Source organism: Neofelis nebulosa, chromosome 8 (assembly GCF_028018385.1).
Source record: "Neofelis nebulosa isolate mNeoNeb1 chromosome 8, mNeoNeb1.pri, whole genome shotgun sequence".
In the NCBI taxonomy this organism is placed as follows: Eukaryota; Metazoa; Chordata; class Mammalia; order Carnivora; family Felidae; genus Neofelis; species Neofelis nebulosa.
In genome coordinates, this window is record NC_080789.1 from 108,398,025 (window position 1) to 108,424,343 (window position 26,319).

At 39.2% G+C, this 26,319-nt stretch overlaps 1 protein-coding gene across 10 annotated transcripts in view; it reads left to right on the forward strand.

Annotated features, from left to right (window-relative positions):
• The first annotated feature begins 6,500 nt into the window (after positions 1 to 6,500).
• Positions 6,501 to 26,319, forward strand: part of BCL2L13 (BCL2 like 13) — an 88,883-nt gene continuing 69,064 nt past the window's right edge. For 2 of the 10 annotated variants that reach the window (XM_058744256.1, XM_058744267.1), the window contains exons 1-2: positions 6,508 to 6,676; positions 17,947 to 18,117. In XM_058744256.1, the coding sequence (XP_058600239.1) occupies positions 17,997 to 18,117 (121 nt within the window). In that variant the 5' untranslated portion in view covers positions 6,508 to 6,676; positions 17,947 to 17,996. The other 8 variants (XM_058744253.1, XM_058744259.1, XM_058744257.1 and 5 more) reach the window with 6 other exon arrangements.

Genomic DNA, 26,319 nt, shown 5'->3' on the forward strand with positions numbered 1-26,319 from the left:
TGGGGCCTAGGGGCAATTGGTGAGGTAATGGCTATGGCCTCAGCCGATTGGCTGGGGAAGGGTCCGAGTCCTGTTAGGCAGGTGAAGGGGGGGTTACTCAAGGGGAGGAGGTGTGGTCAAGGTGAAGGACACAGAACAAGATGGAGTTGGCCGGCATAGGCCCGCCCTTTCAATGACCTGAATCAAAGTCAGCTGCTCAACCAACTGAGCCATCCAGGCACCCCTTGTGAAGCTCTTTTATATTGATTGATTGATTGATTGATTGATTGATTGGAGAGCACAAGCAGGGGAGGGGCAGAGAGAGGGGACAGAGGATCCCAAGTGGGCACTGCACTGACAGGCTGACAGCAGTGAACCTGATGTGGGGCTGGATCTCATGAACTGTGAGATCATGACCTGAGCCAAAGTTGGACACTCAACTGAGTGAGCCACCCAGGTGCCCCTGAAGCTTTTTTAAAACAGCTTTTCAGATGGGGGTGCCTGGGTGGCTCAGTCAGTTGAACGTCCGACTCTTGATTTCTGCTGCAGTCATGATCCCAGGGTCAGCCGTGGGATTGAGCCCTGCGTTGGCCTGGTGCTGAGTGTGAAGCCTGCTTGTGATTCTGTCTCTCCCCCTACCCCTCTCCCCCCCACTCTCTCTCTCTCTCTCTCTCTCTCTCTAAAATTAAAAAAAAAAAATTAAAACAGCTTTACAGATAAATTCCAAAAATCCTACTCCTAGATGAGCCTAAATATACTTATGGCTTCACAAAATCACTGTCCTAGATTCCTGTCGGGTTAGTCACAGAAATTGTCTCACCTGCTCCCAAGCTGAGACTTCAGTCTGTGTCTTAGTTAGATGTTGAATCAGCAGAATACATAAAGTAACTCTGGAACTGGTTTGCTGGGGAGGACACACAGAGAGACTAGAGGTAAATGTAAATCCTCTTAGGGTACCTGGCTGGCTCAGTCACTAGGGCACATGACTCTTGATCTGGGGTTTGTGAGTTTGAGCCCCATGTTAGGTGTACAGATCACTAAAAAAAATAAACTTGGGGTGTCTGGGTGGCTCAGTTGGTTAAGCCTCTGACTTCGGCTCAGGTCCTGATCTCACAGTTCATAAGTTCAATCCTCATGTCGGGCTCTGTGCTGACAGCTCAGAGCCTGGAGCCTGTGTATCCCTCTCTCTCTGTCCCTGCCCCGCTCACGCTCTGTTATTCTCTCAAAAATAAATAAACATTAAAAAAAATAAAAATAAACTTAAAAAAAGTGTAAGTCACCTCTCTCTTTGAATGTTGAAAAATTAGGTGTTCTTTTTAAGATTTTATTTTTAAGTAATCTCTACACCCAATGTGGGTGGGGCTCAAACTCACAACCCTGAGACCCAGGAGTTGCATGCTCTATCGACTGAGCCAGCCAGGCGACTCTTGAAGAATTAATTTTTTTTAACGTTTATTTATTTTTTGATACAGAGACAGAGCATGAACGGGGAGGAGCAGAGAGAGAGGGAGACACAGAATCGGAAGCAGGCTCCAGGCTCTGGGCCATCAGCCCAGAGCCCGACGCGGGGCTCGAACTCACGGACCGTGAGATCGTGACCTGAGCTGAAGTCGGACGCTTAACCAACTGAGCCACCCAGGCGCCCCGAAGAATTAATTTTAAAAAGAAAAGCAAATGATACCAGAACACAGTGGAACTCTAATTTAGGTGCCCACACTTCTTACCCCTTTCCAGCTAATTTCCTATGCAACAGAAAGAGTGGTTTAAAACCTGGATGGCAGAGCACCTGGGGGGCTCAATCGGTTAAACATGACCCTTGATTTTGGTTCCTAATCTCGCTGTTCTTGAGTTTGAGCCCCACCTGGGGCTCTGTGCTGTCACATCATGGGGCCTGCTGGGGATTCTGTTTCCCTCTCTCTCTGCTCCTCCACCTTCCTTCCTCTCTCTCTCTTTCTCATTCAAAAATAAATAAACATTAAAAAAAAAAAAAAAACAAGGGCGCCTGGTGGCTCAATTGGTTACAGGTCCGACTTCGGCTCAGGTCATGATCTCACAGTTCGTGAGTTCAAGCCCCACATCGAACTCAGAGCCTGACAGGTCAGAGCCTGGAGCCTGCTTCAGATTCTGTGTCTCCCTCTTTCCCTGTCCCTCCCCCATTCACACTCTGTCTCTCAAAAATGAATAAAAAAAAACACAAAACAAAAAAACTAGATGGCATCTAGTAACTCCCTAATTTATAATCCTCTAATGGTTTCCAATTGCTTGAGAACACTTCACAGCTCACATGGTCTGTGTGAGTGCTGCCCAATCTGACCCTGTCTGCTTCTCTGACCTCATTGCTCCTCTTCCCTTTGCTCACCACCTTATAGCTTTACTGGTTTCTTCTCAACTCCTGGAAAACACCAAGCTTTTTGCCTGAATTCTTTTCCTGCACTTCTCACTTAGCTTGTTTTTCCTTCTTTAAGATCTCAACTTGAAATATCACCTCCTTAGAGAAAGCTTTTCATAAAGATCCTTTCACCTTCCTTTCTATTCAGCCCCTTGTTTAACTCAGGACATGCCACAATTAAAAGTTTTTCTCTTTTTGATTTTAGGTTTTTATGTGGTTTTCCTATGAAAATATCCACTTCATAGCAGAGACCATGTATGATCTACTCATCACTGTTTTTGCAAGAATCCAGCACACTGCCTGGTAAATAGTAGGGGTTCTATAAATAATGAAAATGAGAAGGAATAAAATGACTAGAGTCTAGAGTTTAGATTTTATTTATTATTATTTTTTTGAGTTTAGGCTTATTAATCACATCAGGCTACAGAGTAGACTTCTGTGTAACTTATAAGATCTGTCAAAAAAAAAAAACAAAACCCACAAACAGGGCATCTGGGTGGCTCAGTCGGTTGAGCATCCGACTTTGGCTCAGGTCATGATCTGGAGGCTTGTAAGTTTGAGCCCCGCGTTGGGCTCTGTGCTGAGAGCTCAGAGCCTGGAGCCTGTTTCGGATTCTGTGTCCCTCTCTCACTCTGCTCCTCCCCTGCTTGTGCTCTGTCTCTCTCTCTCTCTTTCTCTCTCTCTCTCTCTCAAGAGTAAATAAAACATTAAAAAAATTGTTTTAAAAAACACAAAAAAACCCAAACTCATAAGCTGCCATGATTAAAGTCAAATAATACCTGTAAAAGGACCATATTATTCTATACCATTCACTGTAAAGACTATCCCTTTTCCCATTGAATTGTCTTGACACCTCTGTCGAAAATCAGTTGCCCATTATGGACTTTCTATTCTGTTCCATTGACCTATGTTCCATCCTTATAGTATACATTCAAAAAAATAATAATAATAAGGAAAAACAGCAAACCTTAAAACTGGAAGCAATTTGAAAGAAATGAACCTAACCACCTATCAAATTTGTAACATAACCATAGAGAATGATTTCATGTGGCTTAAAAAAATTTACATACAATAATCTGCAGAGACTTACAAAGTACAATTAGATGAATTCTGATGCCTGTGTGATCAAGATACAGACTATTTCCACCACCCTAGAAAGTTCCTTTCTAGTCAGTCCCAGACTCTCTGCCTCCAGGCAGCAGTGTGCTGATTTCTATAACCATTGACTAATTTTGCTTATTCCTGAAATTCATGTAATTGGAATTACATAATTTGTACATTTTGTGTCTGGCTTCTTTCACTCAACACAATGCTTTTGAGATTAATTCATATTGTCACATGTAATATTCACCTTAAAAATAAAACTGTCAGGGTTTTTTTGTTTTGCCAGCAAAAATGGGTTTATTCAGAAATTGCAGAGAATTGCAATTCAGGACATTCAAGCTCTGGCAAATCCAGAGAACAAAGGAGAGGACTGCTCTTTATTATAGAGGAAAATGGCTAGATGGGATATTATACTGGCTCAGTCAGAAGAGCATGAAGCTCTTGACCTCAGGGACATGAGTTAGAACCCCATGTTGGGTGTAGGGATTACTAAATAAAAACAAAAAACAAAGTAACTCCACTCAGTAAACCGGGAGTTCCAAGTATAGTAGAGTAGCTTTTCTTTAGCTAAGTTGTGACCATCTCTCATTGGCTCATTTTTTGCCGAGGGAAGGGAAAAACCTATCCTTCTACTGGGGTAGTAAGGTAGTATGGACTTGCAAAGTACCCCCTCTACCCAAGTTTATTTTGAGAGAAAGAGAAAGAGCAAGCAGGGGAATGGCAGAGAGAAAGGGAGAGAGAATTCCAAGCAGGATTTGCACTGACAGCAAGGAGCCCAACATGGGGCTTGACTTCAGGAACCATGAGATCATGATGTGAGCAGAAACCGAGAGTTGGACACTTAATTGACTGAGCCACCTAGGCACTCCTTATTTTTATTTTATTTTAAAGATTTTAAGTAATTTTCACACCCAATGTGGAATTGGAATTCACAATCTAGAGATCAAGAGTCACAAGCTCTAACAACTGAGCCAGCCAGCGCCGCCACCCCCCCCCCCCCCACCATTGGATCAGCAATTGACAGATTGATAGGGCATGAGAGCTCCCCCTTCTGGCTTCTTACTCTATTTTATCTATTTATTTTTTAAGGTTTTTGTTTGTTTTGAGGTTTGGGTTTTGTTTTTGTTTAATAATCTATACACCCAACATAGAGTTCTAACTCACGACCCTGAGATCAAGAGCTTCATGCTCTGCCGACTGAGACAGCCAGGCACTCCCTCTATTTTAAATGAGGTTTCCATTTGTTAATTTTCACAATATCACAATATTTTTGTTTTATTATTGAATAATCTCCATTGTGTGAATATGCTTGAAAAAATGTTATTAAAAATAAAACTAGGAAACTAATAAAATATGTAACAGCCAAATGCATGATCCTGGTTAAAACAAACAAACAAACAAACAAACAAACAAGTTATTGGGGCCCTGGCTGTCTCAGTTGGTGGAGTACGCAACTCTCCATCTGAGGGTCCTGAGTTCACACCTCACATTGAATGTAAAGCCTACTTAAAAAGAAAAAAAGCCTATAAAAACCATTACTTGGACATAGAGGAAATTTATTTTTTATTTTTTTCTGTAAGTGTTTATCATTGAAGAAAAAAACGCAGCAGCAAGTTCTGTGTTGGCTTCAACAAGACCCAATTTTTAACATACCTACAACACTCCAAAATTGAAGTCAACACAGTCATTACTACAAATTACTTGTTGAAACAATCCATCCTGAAGAGAAAGGAAATTAGGAAAAAGAATTTAAACAATTGGACATTGAAGAAACTTAAATACCAACTGGTTATTAGGTACTATTAGGTAGTTTTTTGTTTTTTGTTTTTTGAATCTGTGTCCTTTTGGATTGGAGACACCAGGAACACCCAGGGTTCCACAGAAACCCTTCAAAAAAATTTTTTTTTAATTTTATTTAAATCCAAGTTAGTTAACATATAGTGACTATTAGAGAATTATTGATCGTTTTACTAGCTCACTAAGCTTTTCTTGGCAAATCTGTCCAATTTGTCAACTAATGGCACTTACTGTTCCCTCAGTCACTCAGGCTTAAAGCCTGTTAAGACACCAGCTCCAACCTTTTTGCTTCCACCCCCACTCGCCCTCATATCAGTTCAGGTTTTCATCACTTTTTTCCACAACTTTATTGAGACATAACTCACATACCATACAATTCACCTATTTAAAATGGTTTCAAGTATATTCAGAGGGTGTACAACCATCAAAATTCAATTTGAGAACATTTTCATCATCTCCCTCCAAAAAACGCTGTACTCATTAGCTGTCACTCCTTATTAGGTTTTCATCACTTCTTATCTGGCTCCTTATAACAGTCTTCTAATTCATCATCTTCAGCGCTTTCCTTCTTTCAATTTATTTCATGTACACCAGACAATTCGGTTTCCCTAAAGCATGGTTTAGATATTACACCTTCTTAACTAGATACCTTCTGTGACTCCCCCCAAAGGACGTTTGGATTCAAGTAAATAAACATCCATTATTACACATTCTGTTCTGGCATTGTGCTAGGTGCTGTGAGCAAAATGGATATTACTGAAGACTTCCTTTACTGCACAGTGTCTGTGCTTTCTGGACCCTCCGCCTAGAATGCCCTCTTTACCCCCACCCACCCGCAACCGCTAGAAAACTTTCCCAACTTTCAAGGACCGTCTTCCCCGACAAATGGCTGCGAACTCTGCAGCTCTCTTGAACTCTCCAGACGCTTCTCTAACCCGTTCGCTTGCACACACTTAAACCTCAATACTTGTTACCCCAATACATCCCCAGAACGTTCTGCAAAAGGAGCAATGCTCCTTTCCGCGGGAACGGCCAGCAATACCCTTTCTCCAGCCATCAAAGACCTCCGCCCCCGAATCATAGACGTGAGCGACTCCTGGTAAGAGCGGGCTAAGAGAGGTCGGCTCTTCCGGGTCACATCTGCGAACACATCTCCGGACCTCTATGATTCACGCTTCCGCTCGGAAGAACAGCACCACCTCTTCCGGCGTTCCTCTGCGCTCCCGGCCCGCCCCGACGCTGTCGGTGACGGAAGCACGCCGGGGGTGACCTCACCTTCCAACATGGCGGCGGCGGTAGATTAGGGCCGCGGGTCGAAGCAGCCACCGCCGCTGGGGGACCCTGTCGGAAACGACTGCCGCCGCCGCCGCCCCTTCCATCTCTTCTGGGGCAAGGGGCCAGGGCCAGGTGAGGGGAGTGGGGTTTTGGGCAAGGCAGAGTTGGGTCCTCATCCAGCTCCTCAGGCGGTTTTCACTGGGCAGGAAGGTATCCAGAGACTGTGCCGAACCACTGGCTCCCCAGTGGTTCCGACAACGCGTGAGTGAGTGTCAGTGAGTGTGTGACTGTGAGTGAGTGAAAGAGTGTGTGTGTGTACCGGCGCTCCTTTGCCCGAGGGTTCTCAAAGCATGAGGGGCCCATTTCTTTGTAACCGGACCTGTCCAGCGTGGTCCCACCGCGGACGCTTGTTGAGCGGGGCTTCCTGAGAGGGCTGCCAGAGGCGGAGGAGCTCAGCCCTTGCCCTACACCGCTGCTGTTCCCCACAAAGACCTTCACGTGGAAAACCCGTGTCCATTTTTAGGACCAGGCTGGGGAACGTGGATTTCTTTTTAGTCGAGGGAGAAGGTTTCATGCGATTCGTTTGGAATGATTGTAGATTAGGTCTGCCAGTCCTAGTTGTTTCTTCTCACAGATTGTTAGAATTTTTTTAGCCTTTATTCACTGCTGTTCTGACACCCCTCATTATTATTACTTATTTTGCAGAAAAATCTGCTTTCTTATTCTTGGAGGCAGTACAGTTCACACTACGTCCTTTCTTCCTTTGATTTTTATCCTCTCACTATTCCAAGGAAATGCCAAGTTTCTTTCCTTCATAACCAGCTATGAAGGAGAACTCCTAGACTTTGAGTTGAGGCTTTAAACCTGGGTTGAAAATCAGACGGATCTGACCAGTTCACACGCTCCCCATTGGGATCTTTGTCTTAACCACTCCCCGCTCAAGTATTTGTTTGTTTATACAAAATAGCTGTCTCACTGTCTCTATTTAGAAGTTTTAAGATGAACTGAGGTTAATCTCTAGCCTCTCCCCCCCAACCCCGTGTTTGTTTTTTGTTTTTTGTTTTCATGATATAAAGCAAAACAAACAAAGTCTTTTGCGAAATTGTCAGTAAGATTTCCTCTGGAGGTTTGGTGTAAACCAGAATGTTGATCTCTGCCCTAACTTGTTGTGACCTTGGATGAGTTGCCACACCCTTCTAGTACCTTCTTTTTTATCTCATAGAAAATTAAGCAAATGTTTTTGTAGGTAGTAAACTATTTATGCCTCATATACATAATTGGATAAATGTACAGTGCACATCTGCACCTGCAAATTGAACTATTTAAGCCATTTTGGAATATTCTTCCTTTGATAACAGGCCAGTAAGGGTTTTGGAAATCTTTTTACTCTGGTCGGGTACTATTTTCAGTATTTTTTTTTTTTTTTTTTAATGATTCATTTTCTCATGCAGGCTTGTACCCCAGCAGTTGAGTTTAGTTGAAGGATATATAAAGTTGTGTCCAACCAGTTTTGTAAAGGAAAGATATGCTCTCTATCATGTAAGTTAGTCAGTACTAAATACCTTCTATACTAAACTTTAGGACAAATAATTTGCAACAGTAATCATTGTTTTAAAACTACATTTCTCTTATGAAATACTTTAGACATGCAAAACAAGTTTTAAACAATCAGTCTTGTTTTCTTTTTATCATTTTTTTTCAAATATTTTGATTCATATCTTTTTCCAAATAGTCACCAAGATTTCTTATTTAATATATATTACAGTGTTGAAGGGAGGGAGTTGTTTTCAGAGTAGCTGATTATTTAACACCTTTATCAAGATCTAATTAACATACAATTCATCAATTGCATGATTCGATTTTTTTTAAAATGGTTTTTAGTATATTCACAGAGTGTGAAACCACCAACTCAATTTTGATCACCCCCAAAAGAAACCTTGTAGCCGTTAGCAGTCATTCATTATTCCCCACCTCCGCTAGGTAGGCAAGCATCGCTTTACTTTCTATTTCTATAGATTCACCAATTCTGGATATTTCATATAAACAGGATTATACAACATGTGGTCGTTTGTGACTGGCCTCTTTTATTTTGCATGATGTTTTCAGGATTCTTGCATGTTGTAGCATGTATCAGTACTTCTTTTTATGGTCACATAATATGCCATCGGGATATACCAATTTTCTTTATTCATCAGTTGATGGGCAGTTATTTCCACTATGCGGCTGTTAAATATTATGCTGCTGTAACTGTTCATGTGCAAGTTTTTGTTTAGACATGTGTTTTCATTTCTTTAGCATATACGTAAGAGTGAGACAGAGTAACTGAATTTTATGCCTCCCTTTTACAAAGCTATTTACACGTGCATGGGAAGCCTAATTATGTTGAAAGGCAGAGAGTGAGAGTGAGGCATTCCTCTATAAGTACATTATCTTCATACATTATCTTTGAATGCCAACTGCTGAGTGAAAACATTTTGAGGCAGCTCTTAACACAAGATTGAACTAGAGTATTTCGATTAAGCACGTTTCGGTGTGAAAGGGACTATCTACACTAGAATATTTAGTGTCTGCTGAGTTTTAAAAATGACACCCTCGCCCAGTTGCATTTCTCAGTTGGGTGGGGTGAATTTTTTAAATTTAACAATTTTTATTAGGATTATTTAATTTTATTTCTTTTATTTTGGAGAAAGCTAGAATTCTATACAGGCTAATAAAGTATGGATTTAAAAAAATATAGTTATTGGACTTAATTTATAGAACTTTAAAAAAACCCCTATTGAAAACACTAGTGAGTCTTGAAACTAGAGATCTGGTAACCCAAAAACGTTGTTAATGTTTAAAATTCCAGAGTTTTGATTTGTGATTGAGTTATCTGTGGATTTTTATTTTTCTTTTTATAAACTGGGATTATAGATCTGTTCAACTGTATTACTGGAGTATGTAACAGTCTTATTACATTGTAATTTTATTTTAGTGGACAGAAATGATCTAAAAACAAAGCTTGAAATAATTTAATTAAACCATGTTAAATTGTAATCTGTTTCTGTTTTGGCCTGTGGGGTTTAAAGAATACAATATAGCTATGATATTCTAACTCCTGTGTTGGAGGTGGTACTAGAAATTTGTGTTTTCCACAAACATTCAAGGTGATTACGATCAGACAAGTTTGGGAAACAACTACAAAAAACTCTCATGTTGCTGCAGATTTGCTTTTCATAAGAATTTAAAGTCGAATTTAATAGTTGCTGCCTACCTTCTGGTTGTAGTTCATAAATGTGCTTTAATTCCTGTAGTACTATTGGTGCTAGCATCCTGAAATTTGCACTAGTATCCATTAATAGAAGACTGGTTAAAAAAAATAAAGCAAACTATTTATTGTAAATTGTGGATGTTACATTTGTTACTGGAGGATCATGGATGTTTTATTTGTGCCTAGTTTTGGAGATGTCACCAAATGAATGTATAAACATAAGATTAAGTTACCCTAAGCTTCCTCAGGCTGTCCATCTGGCTGACAACTGCCTGTAATTTAATAGAGGAGCAAACTAAAGGTATAAGTTTGAGAAGGAAACAGGTAGGTGACACAGATATATTCAGTGGCTTGTTAGAATTGTGCAAAAGATAGTTTTTATATTTATTTTCTAATTTTTTTTTTTTTTTTTAAAGTAAGCTCTATGTCTGACATGGGGTTTGAACTCAGCGACGACTGTAAGATCAAGAGTCACATGGTCCACCAACTGAGCCAGCCAGGCACCTGGATAGTTTTTGTATTTAAAATTGTATTTAAACTTCTGGATACCAAGAATACTTATACCTAATTTGAATTCTAAAGGGTTTTACTGGACAAAATTTAGAGTAAAAGTAACTATATTCTTCTTACCATTTAAAAGGAAGCTTGGGCTGTCTTAGATATGAAATGTACTCTGTGTTGGTCAGGCAGTAGTGGGGTGGACCTGAGCATTGTATTCTGTTTCCAGGAAAGCTCTGGGTGGTGATCTCAGATCGTATTTAACTTTCATCCATTCTTTTTCCTTGCCCCATTCTTAAAATTGACAAATTTGTTTCTTTCAGTACTCTGCAAAAACACCCTGTTAGTCTACCAGTTCTCCCTGCTATTATTGTTGTTAGTGTCTTCACCTCTGGGTTTTTCTCACCCAGTACCTTGCCTGGCATACAGTAAATATGCGTTGAGCAAATGCAAGGCTCAGAGTTCGGAACTGAAGAGGATGTATGTACCTGACCAAGTGATTGCACTGTTAATTAGCTGTATGATTTTGTGTAAATAAATTATCTATTCTTGTTTCTTCATCAATAAATTGAGACTATTACCTTTTCCTTCTAGCATAGAGGATTGTCTGACAACACATGGAAGAGTGCTTTAGAAATAGAGGTCTCGTGCAGATGTAATTTATTTCTATTTGTTTGAAATGCAAGAGCCCATTGTGCAATATGGGCTACTCTGCACTACAGAATGTTGCAATGGAAGTGGATGCCCTCTCTTCCCATAATACCCTTAGAGTACTGACCCTGTAGTAGTGTTGTGGAGTTTACATTTTGCACATTCTCAATGCCTTTGTTCTGTAATTTAATACAAACACACTAGATGGGTAATAGTGTTCCTAGGGTCTGTCTACTGCACCACCTAACCACAGGCCTGAGTGAGCTGCTTTGTTGCTATACGACTGGAAGCTCATACTATAAGTCTGGCATGTTTAGGTCTGATATGTTTATAACTAGATTCTCTGATACACATTTAAAGCCTAAAAACTGTATATTGAACTTAAATGATTAAAGTTTGTAGTATCATCTCCATTAGTGTCCATCATTGAAAAATGAATAGAATATAACCATCCACCAAATATATGGATGTGTGGATATTAACATGTATACTAGAACTCAGGACTTTGTTGCAAATAGAATAGTGAGTATGGATGATGGGAAATTATGAAATCTATGATTAAGATTGCATTTATGGTTAGGCAATTGGGATTTGTAAGAAAATTTGAAGAGCACTAGGCTAAAAATGAAATTTGGAAATTCAGTGAACTATGCTTTTTCTATGGCATCTAGGTCAGAGAATGACTAAAATTGTCTTCAGATACCAATGCTTGATAAATACAGGAATTTGAATATAACAAATTTGAGAACATGGGTTTTTTATTTAAAGCATTATTCAAAATGTGAATACTTTATTCCTGTTACCAAAAAATTCTGAGACCTTTGTAGAGCTGAAGTTTTGTTACTGATTTGCTGTGCTCTCCCCTCTCTTTTGGAACTTCATAATTTATTCCTTGCTTTCTATATTTATTTATATCTCATTTGACTCCTCCACTTGAGTGTAAACATGCTTAAGACTCTGTGTACAAAAACAAAACAAATGGACTCTCAAACGTTGTCTGTCTCTCTCTGGCCTCTATTCTTTTCTTCCCTTCCAACCCAGGCTCTTTGAAAGAATAGCCTAAAACTCCTTTCTCTACGTTTTTACTTCCCATTCATTCTTCAGGTCCCTACCTTCTGCCATTGACCTTGCCAGCCACATAGAACTGGACTTTCAGGGATCATTACCTTGATATTTTCGTTCTTTTTGGTGTGTTGTTGCATTTTGTACATGTCTTCACTATCTTCTTGTTGAAGTGCCTCCACTGATTCTGTGACCACACTCTTTTCTGGTTTTCTTCCTACCTTTCTGACTGTTTCAGTCCTGATTTTAGAGGTCATCTCTGCCAGCTTTTCATCTTTTGGCCACACCTGAAATGTTAGTTTTGCCCTGAATTCTAATGGTGTTTGTTTTTCAGATTAAACCAGTATATCTCATCATATTTTTTTGAAGTTTATTTATTTTGAGAGAGAGAGAGAAGGGGAGAGGGGCAGAGAGGGAGAGGAATCCCAAGCAGGCTCTGTTGTCACCACAGAGCCCGATATGGGGATTGATCTTGTAAAGCATGAGATTATGACCTGAGCCAAACCGAAAGTCACATGCTTAACCAACTGAGCCACTTAGGCGCCCCACTCACATATTTTTTTAAACCATGTCTCCTTTTGGTAAATAAAAAATTCTCTGGCTCCTATTCTGATGGTAGTGCTTGGGGTAGGGAGAGATAGGTGTATTTATTCTTCCCTCCCATCCCTGCATGAAGTCACTGTTACAAAGAAGGTTGAAGATCTACTGAGCTTTATTTTCTATACTTTTAATCAGAAAACAGTAGGTAATATTTCCTTCTCCAGTGTGAAACTATCTATTGAATATGGGTTTTGAAATGTAGTACTCTTTCTCACTCCTTCTGGAAATTTTGACACTTCTACCTATAGGAAGTCACTAACTCTCCATTCACTCTCCTTAGATAATTTCATTGACTTGTATCTATGTAGAGCACAATTTTGTATCTCCAGTCCAGACCTCTTAATATAAGACTTGTATGTCCAACTACTTGTACATCTACACCTGGACAACTCATAGGTATTTTGAAATTCAGTATGCCCTAAAATGAACCTGTTATCCTCTCCTAAGCCAGCTTTTCCTATATTACCTGATTTGAGAAATAGGAATAAACACTACTTTCAGGGCACTTCAGTCGGTCAGGTGTCCAACTCTTAATACCGCCTTGAGTCATAGTCCCAGGGTTGTGGGATTGAGCTCTGCGTTGGGCTCTGCACTGAGCATGGAGCTTGCTTAAGATTCTCTCCCCCCCACCCCGCCTCCCTCTCACTCCCCCTCCCCCTTCCCCACTGCCCGTCTCCCCTGCTCACTTTCTAAAATAAAATGAAAAAAATTTTTTAGATACCACTTTCCATATACTGCCTAGATTACCCTGTCATTGAGTTAGCTAACAAATCTTTGAAACTCTTTATATTTTTCCTATTTATCCCCCTTTCTGGTGTTCCTGCTCTAATTTATGCCTTCATACATCTCTTGTTTAGATTATTCCTATATTCCCCTAACTTGTGTCCTTTCCTCCAATTTCTATCTTTAATACCACCTCCAGGATGATTTTTTCTAAAATATAATCTGAAAAAAAAAGAAAAAGTAAAATAAAGTTCTAAATGTCTAAAAAAAAAAATAAATAAATAAATAAAAATAAAAACGTTACTTTTTTGTTACTCCAAAAAATATATATATATATATAATCTGTTGGGGTGCCTGGCTAGCTCAGTTGTAGAGCATCCAAGTCTTGATCTCAGGGTTGTGAGTTCAGGCCCCACATTGTGTGTGGAGCCTACCTTAAAAAAAACATACAAATATACATGTTTGTGTGTATATATATATATATATATATATATATATATATATATGTGTGTGTGTGTATACATACATGTACACATACACACATATATGTATGATCTCTTGATATGCTTTTCTTGCTTAAAACCCTTCAATAGTTGTAGTAGTGTTTAGCCTATTTTACGTCATGATCTAATTTGAAAATCTAATGAAAGAAATGGAATGATTTTTCTCTCCAGAAAAAAAATGCACATGCACATAGAATTTGCATTTTAGGGGGTTCATTCATGAATATGGTTAAAATAATTCCTTGCTTATAGGATAAAACCTAAACTTCCTCACATCCCATAGCATAAAAAGCATACCAAATGCTGACTGCTGCTTACTCCTGCTAAACCTCATCCCCCTTGTATCTTATGATTTAGCCATGTTAAATTCCATAGTTTTTATGTTCTGTGCTGTTTCAAAACGTTCCTGTGCTTTTTTTCTGGTCATCTTCACATCTGAATTCCTTCATTCCATCCCCCTAAACTGGTTCAGTTAGTGAATATCTACTCATGTTCCAAGATTGGTTTGTATTTTACTTTCTAAAGCCTTTCCTGGTTTCTACTTTTTCCCTGTCCCAGAGAGACTCTTTTGGGTTGCCCTTCCCTACTCTGGATACTGACTTGTATCATAGAATGTTATTGTTATTCGTATTTTTTGTTTTCTTCTACTTGGTCAAAAACTCCAGAGGGCAGATGATTTATCTTAATGCCTGGAGAGTACCTTGTATCTTAAGAAATAAGTGTGTGTTGAATGAACACAAAAAATTATCAGAAGATACTGACTTCTGTTTCAGGAGGTATAATTACTAGGTTGATATGTGGACTTTGCAGAATTTGAAGATTTTTCTAAACAAAATTAGTAATCTTCACATGAAAGTAGTGTATTAAAATTGTTGAGAAACTGCCTTAGAAGTTTTAAGAAAATTAGGTTCCAGCCTTGGCCCGTGTTCCAGTTACATCTTGGTTGCCAACAACACAAAGTGATTTTAGCTTATTTAAGCAGAAAAGGAACTTATGAAAAGGGCATTGGATAGCTCACAGAATGGATGGGAAAGCAGGAGGGAACCAAGGGAGACTCGGCTGCACATTCAGCCAGGGTCAGGGCAAGAAATAGAAGAGATAGGACATTGCTATTGGATCTGCACCACTGCCTCTGCTGACCTAGGATCACAAGCTTATCCATGAATTATCATTACGTGTCTTTCCAGATTCTAGATCCTAGTGTGAGTCTTTGACTTGGCTGACGCTGCATGCCACAGAACAGAACAGGAGAGAAAAAGTCTAGTTGTTTTAGTTTTTGTAGTGGGGTTGGGAGATTTGTTTCCAACCAAGATTGACACAATGTTGGATACATATGAAATTCGTTTCAGATGGCAGGCAGGAGCTAAACAACAACAACAACAACAACAAAAACTGAAGTACAGCACTGCTGCTAGTTAATCCCTGGCTGATAGGCCTCAGAAAATTTATTTTATCTCTATGGGTATCCCTTTTCATATTTTTAATTTTGAAATTCTGTCTTCTCACCATTAAATGGTAACAGTGTAAAAGTATGAAATATTTGGTAAAACATCAGGTAAGAACATAGTGGTTGTGGCTTTCATTTCTGTGAAGTAAAGTGTAACACTTTTTCCCTTTCTTTGGAGTATGTATTTGTAATTTTGAAATACCTTTTTGAAGTTTATAAACTTCTAAAGTTGAGCAGGGTAGTCCAAGGCCTGTTGTTTGAATTACTGTATGTTTTGGTATAATTTGGTAGCATTGTTCCCTGAAGATGGGAAACAATAGGGATTATTTATTTATTTATTTATAGTTTTTTTTTTTTTTTTTTACAATAGGGATTTTTATTTTTATTTTTATTTTTATTTTTTTAAACATTTATTTATTTTTGAGACAGAGAGAGACAAAGCATAAACAGGGGAGGGTCAGAGAGAGAGAGGGAGACACAGAATCTGAAACAGGCTCCAGGCTCTGAGCTGTCAGCACAGAGCCCGACATACAATAGGGATTTTTAAATGTTGAACTAAGATTTCTTTTGACAGCCTAAGTGAATATTGATAATAGCAACCATAAATGCATTTTTTAAAGTTTATTTATTTATTTATTTTTTTCCCAACGTTTTTTTTTTTTTTTTTTTAATTTTTGGGACAGAGAGAGACAGAGCATGAACGGGGGAGGGGCAGAGAGAGAGGGAGACACAGAATTGGAAACAGGCTCCAGGCTCCGAGCCATCAGCCCAGAGCCTGACGCGGGGCTCGAACTCATGGACCGCGAGATCGTGACCCGGCTGAAGTCGGGCGCCCAACCGACTGCGCCACCCAGGCGCCCCTAAAGTTTATTTATTTTTGAGAGAGAGCACGAGCAAAGTGGGGGAGGGGTGGAGAGAAAGAGAATCCCAAGCAGGCTCTGTCCTGTAAGCACAGTTTCATCCCGTGAACCATGAGATCAGTACCTGAGCCAAAATCTAGTCGGACGCTTAACTGACTGAGCCACCCAGGCACTCTCATTTTTTAAAGACTGTATTTAACCATTGAAAGCGTGTTTTTATGCTGTTTCCTTTTTATCTCTTTATATAGTCACTGTTTTATTTTGTGTATCTCAAATCCTGCATGTATTTTTTCATTGTTTGTCAGTCTTGGACATTTCTCTTAGTTTGTTTATAGATCTTAAATTTTGTCAACGTTGCTTGTCTCTTTTTTTTTTTTTTAATATTTATTTATTTATTTTGAGAGAGTGTGTGAGCAGGGGAGGGGCAGAGAAAGAGAGGGAGAGAGAGAATCCCAAGCAGGCTCCTCACTGTCAGTGCAGAGCCCAATGTGGGGCTTGATCCCAGAAACTGTGATTGTGATCTGAGCCGAAATCAAGAGTCAGACACTTAACCGACTGAGCCACCCAGGCTCACCCCCTGCCTGCCTCTGTCTTATGTTGTTAGTTATCTGGATCTGTTTTTCTTTCCTTCCTTTTTTTTTTTTTTTTAAGATTTTATTTATTTATTTATTTATTTATTTATTTATTTATTTATTTATCTTAGATTTTATTTAAATGAAATATTTTATTCTAAGTCATCTCTACACCCAACATGAGGCTCGAATGCACAACCTTGAGATCGAGTCGCATGCTCTGCCAACTGAGCCAACCAGGCACTCCTGAACCTCTTTTTCTTTGACTGAATATTTCTTGCGATCTTAAAGCAGTTAGTATTATTTAAGTAGAAAACAAAGTTATTTGCAAACTTCTTATAATTTTTTATTTGAAACAACTGTTACGGTACGTGGTAGGTACAACAGCTACTAAGTCTGTGTGAAGAGGTAAAAGCTGTAGTTATATTAATTAGGGTACATGTTAATGAAGAGATTTCAGAATGAAGTGCCTTAAATAATAGTCCAGAGGTGGTTGGTTCAGGCGGGCAGGGCGGTTCTGCTACACATGGTCACTCAAGAACCCAGTTCCTTTTCTCTTTACCATCCCCTACGGTGGGGTCCTTGTTTGCATGTCAGAACGGGTATCTGCTGTATTCACATTCCAAACCATAGCAAGGAGGAAAGAGAAAGTCTTTAAGGAGAGACCCACAGATTATACATATAACTTCTCATATTCCCCTCACTCAGGCTAATCATATGGCACATTAAGCTGCTAAGGAACTGGGAAATGTGGTCGGCAGTTGTGTGGCCATGTGTCTAACAAGACTAGGAGGGTTTATTTTTCTTTTAATTTTTTTTTTTTTTTTTTTACGATTTTATTTTTAAGTAATCTCCATACCCAACATGGGGTTCAATCTCACAACCCTGAGATAAAGAGTCAGTTCTGATTGAGCCAGCCAGGTGCCCCTGGGAGGTTTTATTATTAAAAAGAAATAAGAGAACATATATTGGGGTGGGGGAAGTGGGGACATAGCCAGTTTTTTTGCCACATAGGTGAAAACAGAGAAACTAAGGAGAGATAGAGAAATTTGCCTTTGATTTGAAATTTGAATTAATAAATTCCCACTTGTAAGTAAACTAAAGTTACAATTTTTAAAGATTACTGAGAAGAATAGTCAAATATTTATTTTGGTATCTAGTTGAATAATTGGAGTCCATGGGGAAATGTATAGCATGTAATAAACTTTAAACTGAAAAAATACTTTTATGTTTTAGGTTTTACACATCCATAAGTAGACCTTTTTGGAGCTCTGCCAGCAAACTCAATGGCGTCCTCTACTACTGTGCCTCTAGGATTTCACTATGAAACAAAGTATGTTGTTCTCAGCTACTTGGGACTCCTCTCTCAGGAGAAGCTGCAAGAGCAACATCTTTCCTCACCCCAAGGTATTATCTTTGGCTTATGGTGGTTCTGTTGAGTACTAATAATTCCTTCATATTTAAAAGTACATATATTTAAATAATTTATATCTGTGGTTATAAGATCAAACAATACTAATAATTTTTTTAAAGAATAAACCCTTATCCCATCCCTTCCCACCCCCTGATCTATTCCCAGAAAAGACTTTTAATGCTTTTTAAGAGCATGATAATGTAAATGACTGCTGTTGGTACATGTAAAAATGTACTAAGTACCTGTAAATGAACAGAAATCTACCCTTCTTTAGAGATTTTATACTTAACAAGACATAGATTAGAATTACACAATTATGTTAAAACTTTTAATATAGTTAAGTTTCTTGAATTGACTTTTTTCAAGGACATTAGTTTTTAAAAATTTTTTATTTTTTCAATTTACATCCAAATTAGCATATAGTGCAACAATGATTTCAGCAGTAGATTCCTTAATGCCCCTTACCCATTTAGTCCATCCCCCCTCCCACAACCCCTCCAGTAACCTTTTGTTTGCTTTCCATATTTAAGAGTCTTTTATGTTTTGTCCCCTCCCTGTTTTTATATATTTTTGCTTCTCTTCCCTTGTTTTCATCTGTTCTGTGTCTTAAAGTCCTCATATGAGTGAAGTCATATGATATTTGTCTTTCTCCGACTAATTTCGCTTAGCATAATACCCTCTTAGTTCCATCCATGTAGTTACAAATGGTAAGATTTCATTCTTTTTGATTGCCGAGTAATATTCCGTTGTATATATATACCACATCTTCTTTATCCATTCATCCATCAGTGGACATTTGGGCTCTTTCTATACTTTGGCTATTGTTGATAGTGCTGCCATAAACATTGGGGTGCATGTGCCCTTTCAAAACAGCATACCTGTATCCCTTGGATAAATACCTAATAGTGCAGTTGCTGGGTCGTAGGGTAGTTCTATTTGTAATTTTTTGAGGAACCTCCATATTGTTTTCCAGAGTGACTGCACCAGTTTGCATTCCCACCAGCAGGGCAAAAGAGATCCTTTTTCTCTGCATTCTTGCCAACATCTGTTGTTGCCTGAGTTGTTAATGTTAGCCATTCTAACACGTGTGAGGTGGTATCTCATTTTGGTTTTGATTTGTATTTCCCTGATGATGAGTGAAGTTGAGCATTTTTTCATGTGTCGGTTGGCCATCTGGATGTCTTCTTTGCAGAAGTGTCTATTCATGTCTTTGCCTATTTCTTCACTGGATTATTTGTTTTTTGGGTGTTGAATTTGATTAAGTTCTTTATAGATTTTGGATACCAACCCTTTATTTGATGTGTCATTTGCAAATATCTTCTCCCATTCCATCGGTTGCCTTTTAGTTTTGCTGATTGTTTCCTTCGCTGTGTAGAAGCTTTCTATTTTGATGAGGTCCCGATAGTTCATTTTTCCTTTTGTTTCCCTTGCCTCAGGAGACATATTGAGTAAGAAGTTGCTGTGGCCAAGGTCAAAGAAGTTTTTGCCTGCTTTCTCCTTGAGGATTTTGATGGCTTCCTCTCTTGCACTTAGGTCTTTAATCTGTTTTGAGTTTATTTTTGTGTATGGTGTAAGAAAGTGGTCCAGGTTCATTTTTCTGCATGTCGCTGTCCAGTTTTCCCAGTACCACTTGCTGAAGAAACTGTCTTTATTCCACTGGATATTCTTTCCTGCTTTGTCAAAGATTAGTTGGCCATATGTTTGTGGGTCCATTTCTGGGTTCTCTATTCTGTTCCATTGATCTGAGTGTCTGTTTTTTTGCCCTCAAGGATATTAGATTTAAACAATAGATTTATGTATCTGATAGGCTTAAGAGAGTTTTTAGCATAATTCTTTTATTGTGAAGTTGTATGTATTCTTCTGTAAATACTTTACCAAATGAAGCTTAAAACAGTTACTGGAGTCTAAATTAGCCTTCTTCATAAGATATAACATCATCATAAATGTTCTTTTTTTTAAAATTTTTTTAACGTTTATTATATATTTTTAAGAGAGAGAGAGACAGAACACAAGCAGAGGAAGGCAGAGAGAGAGGGAGACACAGAATCTGAGGCAGGCTTCAGGCTCTGAGCTGTCAGCACAGAGCCTGACGCAGGGCTCGAACTCACAAACAATGAGATCATGACCTGAGCCAAAGTTGGATGCTTAACCTACTGAGCCACTTGGGCACCCCATAAATGTTCCTTTTTTTATTTTTTTTTATTTTTTAACGTTTATTTTTTATTATTGAGAGACAGAGAGACACAGACTATGAGCGGGGAGGGGTAGAGAGAGGGGGAGAACAGAATCTGAAGTAGGCTCCAGGCTCTGAGCTGTCAGCACAGAGTCCGACGCGGTGCTCAAACTCACAAACTGCGAGATCATGACCTGAGCTGAAGTCAGTTGTCTAAGCAACTGAGCCACCCAGGTGCCCCTAAATATTCTTTTTTTAAAAAATATTTATTTATTTTGAGTGAGAGTGTTCGCACGAGTAGGGGAGGGGCAGAGAGAGGGAGAAAGAGAATCCCAAACAGGCTCCACCTTGTCAGCACACGGTGGGATTCGAATTCACGAACTGTGACATCATTTCCTGAGCCAATATCGAGTCACCACTTAACTGAACCACCCAGGTACCCCAACAGGTTTCTATTTTAACAAAATTGCATCGAAATAACTTTAAAAACTCCTAGAAGAAAATGCAATACCACCTATTTAATTTATAATTTATAACCAGTTATAATAATTTATAATTTATAAAAGTAACTCTTTTACTTTCTTATTTTCTATTTAAAAAAATTTTTTTTACGTTTTATTTACTTATTTTGAGAGAGACAGAGACAGCACACGCAGGGGCGGAGCAGAGAGAGATGGAGAGAGAAACCCAAGCAGGCTCCATGCTGTCAGCTTAGAGCCCGATACGGGGCTTGAACCCACAAAATGTGAGATTGTGACCTGAGCCGGAACCGAGAGTCGGACACTCAACTGACGAGCCACCCAGGCACCCCTAATTTTTTTTAATGTTTATTTTTGAGGGAAAGAGACGGAGCGTGGGTGGGGGAGGGTCAGAGAGAGGGAGAGACACAGAATCTGAAGCAGGCCCCATGCTCTAGCCCACTTCCAGTTCTGTGTCTCCCTCTCTCTCTGCCCCTCACCCACTCAGTGCTCTCTTTCTCAAAAATAAAAAGTCTGTCTCTCTTTCTCAAAAATAAAAAGTAAACATTAAAAAAAAAAAGAAATTTTAACTTAAAATGTTAATGGATATACATTTATTTAGCAATTTTGATGAAAGGTCATGTCTTTTTAAAAAAATATGTGTTTGTTGATGTCCATGTCATTTTTCTAGCATAAATCATTTCTATTACCTATATTTTCCAATTTGTTTAAAGCTGAGTTAGAACATAAAGACACTTATAAAACAGTATGAAGAGTCATTCTAGATTTTTATGATTTCCTCCCAATCTTTTACAGTTGTTTCTCTCACACCAATTTGATATAGTATTTAAAAAAAATTTTTTTTGTTAGTGTTTATTTTTGAGAGAGAGAGAGAGAGCCAGAGTGCAAGCTGGGGAGGGCCAGAGAGAGAGGGAGACACAGAATCCGAAGCAGGTTCCAGGCTCTGAGCTGTCAGCACAGAGCCAGATGTGGGGCTCGAAACCACGAGCTGTGAGATCATGACCTGAGCTGAAGTTGGACGCTTAACTGACTGAGCCACCCAGGCGCCCATACAGTTTTGTTTTTTTTAATGTTTATTTATTTTTGAGAAAGAGAGTGAGAACTAGTGCATGTGAGTGGGAGGGGACAGAAAGAGAGAGGGATGGAGGATCTGAAGTGGGCTCTGCTCTGACAGCAGAGAGCCAGATTCAGGGCTTGACCTCAAAACTGTGAGATCATAACCTCAGCCAAAATCAGGAGTCGGTCATTTAAGTGATTGAGCCACCCAGGCACCCTGATACAGTATTTTTATTTTTTTAAATTTTTTAAATTTTAAATTAATTCTATTATTATTATTAAAAAATTTTTTAATGCTTATTTTTTGAGAGAGAGTGAAACAGAGCATGAGTGGGGGAGGGCTAGATAGAGGGAGACACAGAATCTGAAGCAGGCTCCAGGCTCCCGGCTCCCAGCTGTCAGCACAGAGCCTGATGCAGGGCTCAAACCCACAAGCCGTGAGATCATGACCTGAGCTGAAGTCGGAGGCTTAACCGACTGAGCCACCCAGGTGCCCCTAATACGGTATTTTTAAAGCAACTTTATAAAATATTTAATTTAGAGAAGTGTCAAGTCTCTTTGCACAATCATATTAGTAATGTCTGTGATTTTAAATAAATTGTACAATTTAAGTGACAAGTGCAACTTTCATAAATAGATCAGGAGAAAATAGCTGATTCTTGGTAAGCATATAACTTACATGTGCTAGAAAGTAGTCTGCTAGCTGTATGTGTTCAGCTTGCAGCGGGCATATTCAGTATATTTTATAGTGAAATCGTAATGGGTTACTTAATTCACCAAATCACTTCAGTAGAGGTTAGTTAAGAATGCTTTTAGGGGCTCCTGGGTGGCCCATCGGTTAAGTGACTGGCTTCGACTCAGGTCATGATCTCATGGTCCATGGGTTCGAGCCCCGTGTCAGGCTCTGTGCTGACGGCTCAGCCTGGAGCCTGCTTCAGATTCTGTGTCTCCTTCTCTCTCGGCCCCTCCCCCGCTTGTGCTCTGTCTTACTCTGTCTCTCAAAAATAAATAAATGTAAAAAAAAAAATTAAAAAAGAATGCTTTTATATATTGCTTTTTTTCATTTATTTACTTTTGCTAAATCATCTAGAGTCAAACTATTGGATCAAGGAATAACAATATTTTTATAAGGAGTTTGTCATTTAAAATAAATATGTGGCTTCTAAATTGTCATACCATATAGTATAACTTTTTAAGTTTTTACACATTGTTTTAAAAACTAGTGATAACTTCTGAAAGTGCTGGATTCCATTGTTTTAAGACTTAGGTGTCTAGACTCAGTGAACATATACCATAATAGACATACAGGGAATCCAACCAAGTAGTTGTGTTGATAGTGATTAATGCATACGTTGTTAGCACACCTGAGGTAGGAATTGTATCTGGACCAACATTTTGCTTTGGGAGGAAGATTCTGGGGATTAATTTTATGGAACACATGTGGTTTTTATACTTCAGTCTCCTAGAACTTCATAGATGCCAAAGTAGACATCAAGACCCAGTGGATAAGAGTAAGACCATGTATTACTGCCCTAGCCTAACAAACACCAAGAATGTTACATGATAACACTGGTTCACCCTGCCTTGATCTACCAAGGGGTAATGTGATGAGCCCACTTGATGGCATTTTATGTAGTGGGTTGTACTGCAGCTGAGGTACCCAGTACTAAGGGCTTAGCACCTTTTGTAGAAAGCCAGTTACCTATTTCAGAGAGTGAGCCGTCACTTTGTGGTCATTTTGACCTATCTAATTGTCTTCATTACTAGTTATAAAAATGGCTTAGAGTCAGAGGACAGTTAGGTCTTCAGTTTGTCATACTCAGTAAGGACATACAGGGATCCTTGGGATTCATTGCAGGCTATTGCAATCTACCCTTGAAAATTAGATGCAGTGACATTCAGTGAAATCCATTTAGTTTGTCTTGTATAACACTAGATTAAGGCTATTCTTTTTTTTTAAATTTTTTTAAACATTTATTCATTTTTGAGAGACAGAACGTGAGTGGGGGAGGGGCAGAGAGAGAGAGAGGGAGGAGACGCAGAATCTGAAGCAGGCTCCAGGCTCCAAGGTGTCATCACAGAGCCCAATGCAGGGCCTGAATTTATGGATGGCGAGATCGTGACCTGAGCTGAAGTCGGTCACCTAACCGGCTGAGCCACCAAGGTGCCCCTAGATTAAGGCTATTCTGAACAGGATCCCAATTAGCAGGATGAAGGCATTCTGCAATGTGGATCTCAGCTATCCACCTCAGGATCCCAGATTCAGCCAAGTGAGTAAGTCTCAGAAGGGACTAGTAGGTGTCTTCAGAGTTCAGATTAGTTTTCTTTCCTTAGCATGTATGGCTTGTTCCACTTAACCAGTAGTATTAATCCAACTCAGTAGGAGGTATTGGCCAGAATGTAGTCCAAGGCCAGTCTTCTACCCATTATAATCCATGCAAGGACATTTAGACCTATCTGCTGATGTGCTAGGGCTCGTGCCATTGCATTGGCTGTGGTAGCTAGGTTAAGGACAGGTGACTGACCATTTTATTAAATTAATTAATTCATTTTTAAATTTACATCCAACTTAGTTAACATATGGTATAATAATGATTTCAGGAGTAGAATTTAGTGATTCATCACTTACATAAAACACCCAGTGCTCATCCCAACAAGTGTCCTCTTTAATTACCTTTGCCCATTTAGCACATCCCCCCACCCAAAATCCCTCCAGCAACCCTCAGTTTATTCTTTGTATTTAAGAGTCCCTTATGGTTTGTTCTTCTCCCTGTTTTTGTATTATTTTTGCTTCTCTTCCCTTATGTTCATCTGTTTTGTATCTTAAATTCCATATATGAGTGAAATCATATTGTATTTGTCTTTGACTAATTTCACTTAGCATAATGCACTCTAGTTCCATCTACATTTTTGCAAATGGCAAGATTTCATTCTTTTCGATTGCCGAGTAATATTCCATTGTATGGCTATGCCATGTCTTCTTTTTTTTTTTTTTTTTAACGTTTATTTATTTTTGAGACAGAGAGAGACAGAGCATGAACAGGGGAGGGTCAGAGAGAGAGGGAGACACAGAATCGGAAATAGGCTCCAGGCTCTGAGCTGTCAGCACAGAGCCTGACGCGGGGCTCGAACTCACGGACCGTGAGATCATGACCTGAGCCGAAGTCAGACGCTTAACCGACTGAGCCACCCAGGCGCCCCTGCTATGTCTTCTTTATCCATTCATCAGTCAGTGGACATTTGGGCTCTTTCTGTACTTTGGCTATTGCTGGTAGTGCTGCCATAAGCACTGGGGTGCATGTGCTCCTTCGAATCACCATTTTTGTATCCTTTGGATAAATACCTCGCAGTGCAGTTGCTGGGTCTTAGGGTAGTTCTATTTTTAAGTTTTTGAGGAACTTCCATACTATTTTCCAGAGTGGCTGCACCAGTTTGCATTCCCACCAGCGCAAAAGGGTTCCTTTTTCTCTACATCCTCGCCAACATCTGTTGTTGCCCGAGTTGTTAATTTTAGCCATTCTGACAGGTATGAGGTGGTATCTCATTGTGGTTTTGATTTGTATATCCCTGATGATGAGTGATGTTGAGCATCTTTCCATGTGTCTTAGCCATCTGTATGTCTTCTTTGGAAAAATGTCCATTCGTGTCTTTTGCCCATTTCTTCACTAGATTATTTGTTTTTTTGGGGGGGTGTTGAGTTTGAAAAGTTCTTTATAGATTCTGGATACTAACCCTTTATCTGTCATTTGCCACTATCTTCTCCCATTCTGTCAGTTGCCTTTTAGTTTGGCGATTGTTTTCTTTGCTGTATAGAAGCTTTTTATCTTGATGAGGTCCCGACAGTTAGTTTTTGCTTTTGTTTCCCTCGCCTCCTCCTCCAGAGACATGTCAAGTAAGAAGTTGCTGCGGCTAAGGTCAAAGAGGTTGTTGCCTGCTTTCTTCTTTAGGATTTTGATGGCTTCCTGTCTTACATGTAGGTCTTTCATCCATTTTGAGTTTATTTTTGTGTATGGTATAAGAAAGTGGTCCAGGTTCAATTCTTCTACATATCACTGTCCATTTTTCCCAGCACCGTTTGCTGAAGAGACTGTCTTTTTTCCATTGGATATTCTTTCCTGCTTTGTCGAAGTTTAGTTGGCCATATGTTTGTGGGTCAATTTCTGGGTTCTCTATTTTGTTCCATTGATCTATGTATTTTTGTGCCAGTACCATACTGTCTTGATGATTACCACTTTGTAATACAGCTTGAAGTCTGGAATTGTGATACCTCCAGCTTTGGTTTTCTTTTTCAGGATTACTTTGGCTATTCAGGGTCTTTTCTGGTTCCATACAAATTTTAGGAATGTTTGTTCTAGCTCTGTGAAGAAAGCTGGGGTTATTTTGATAGGGATTGCATAGAATATGTAGATTGCTTTGGGTAGTATCTACCAGGTTACGGATTGTTACTTGTGGGGCATGAACTCCATTATCAGGGAACAATACTTGCT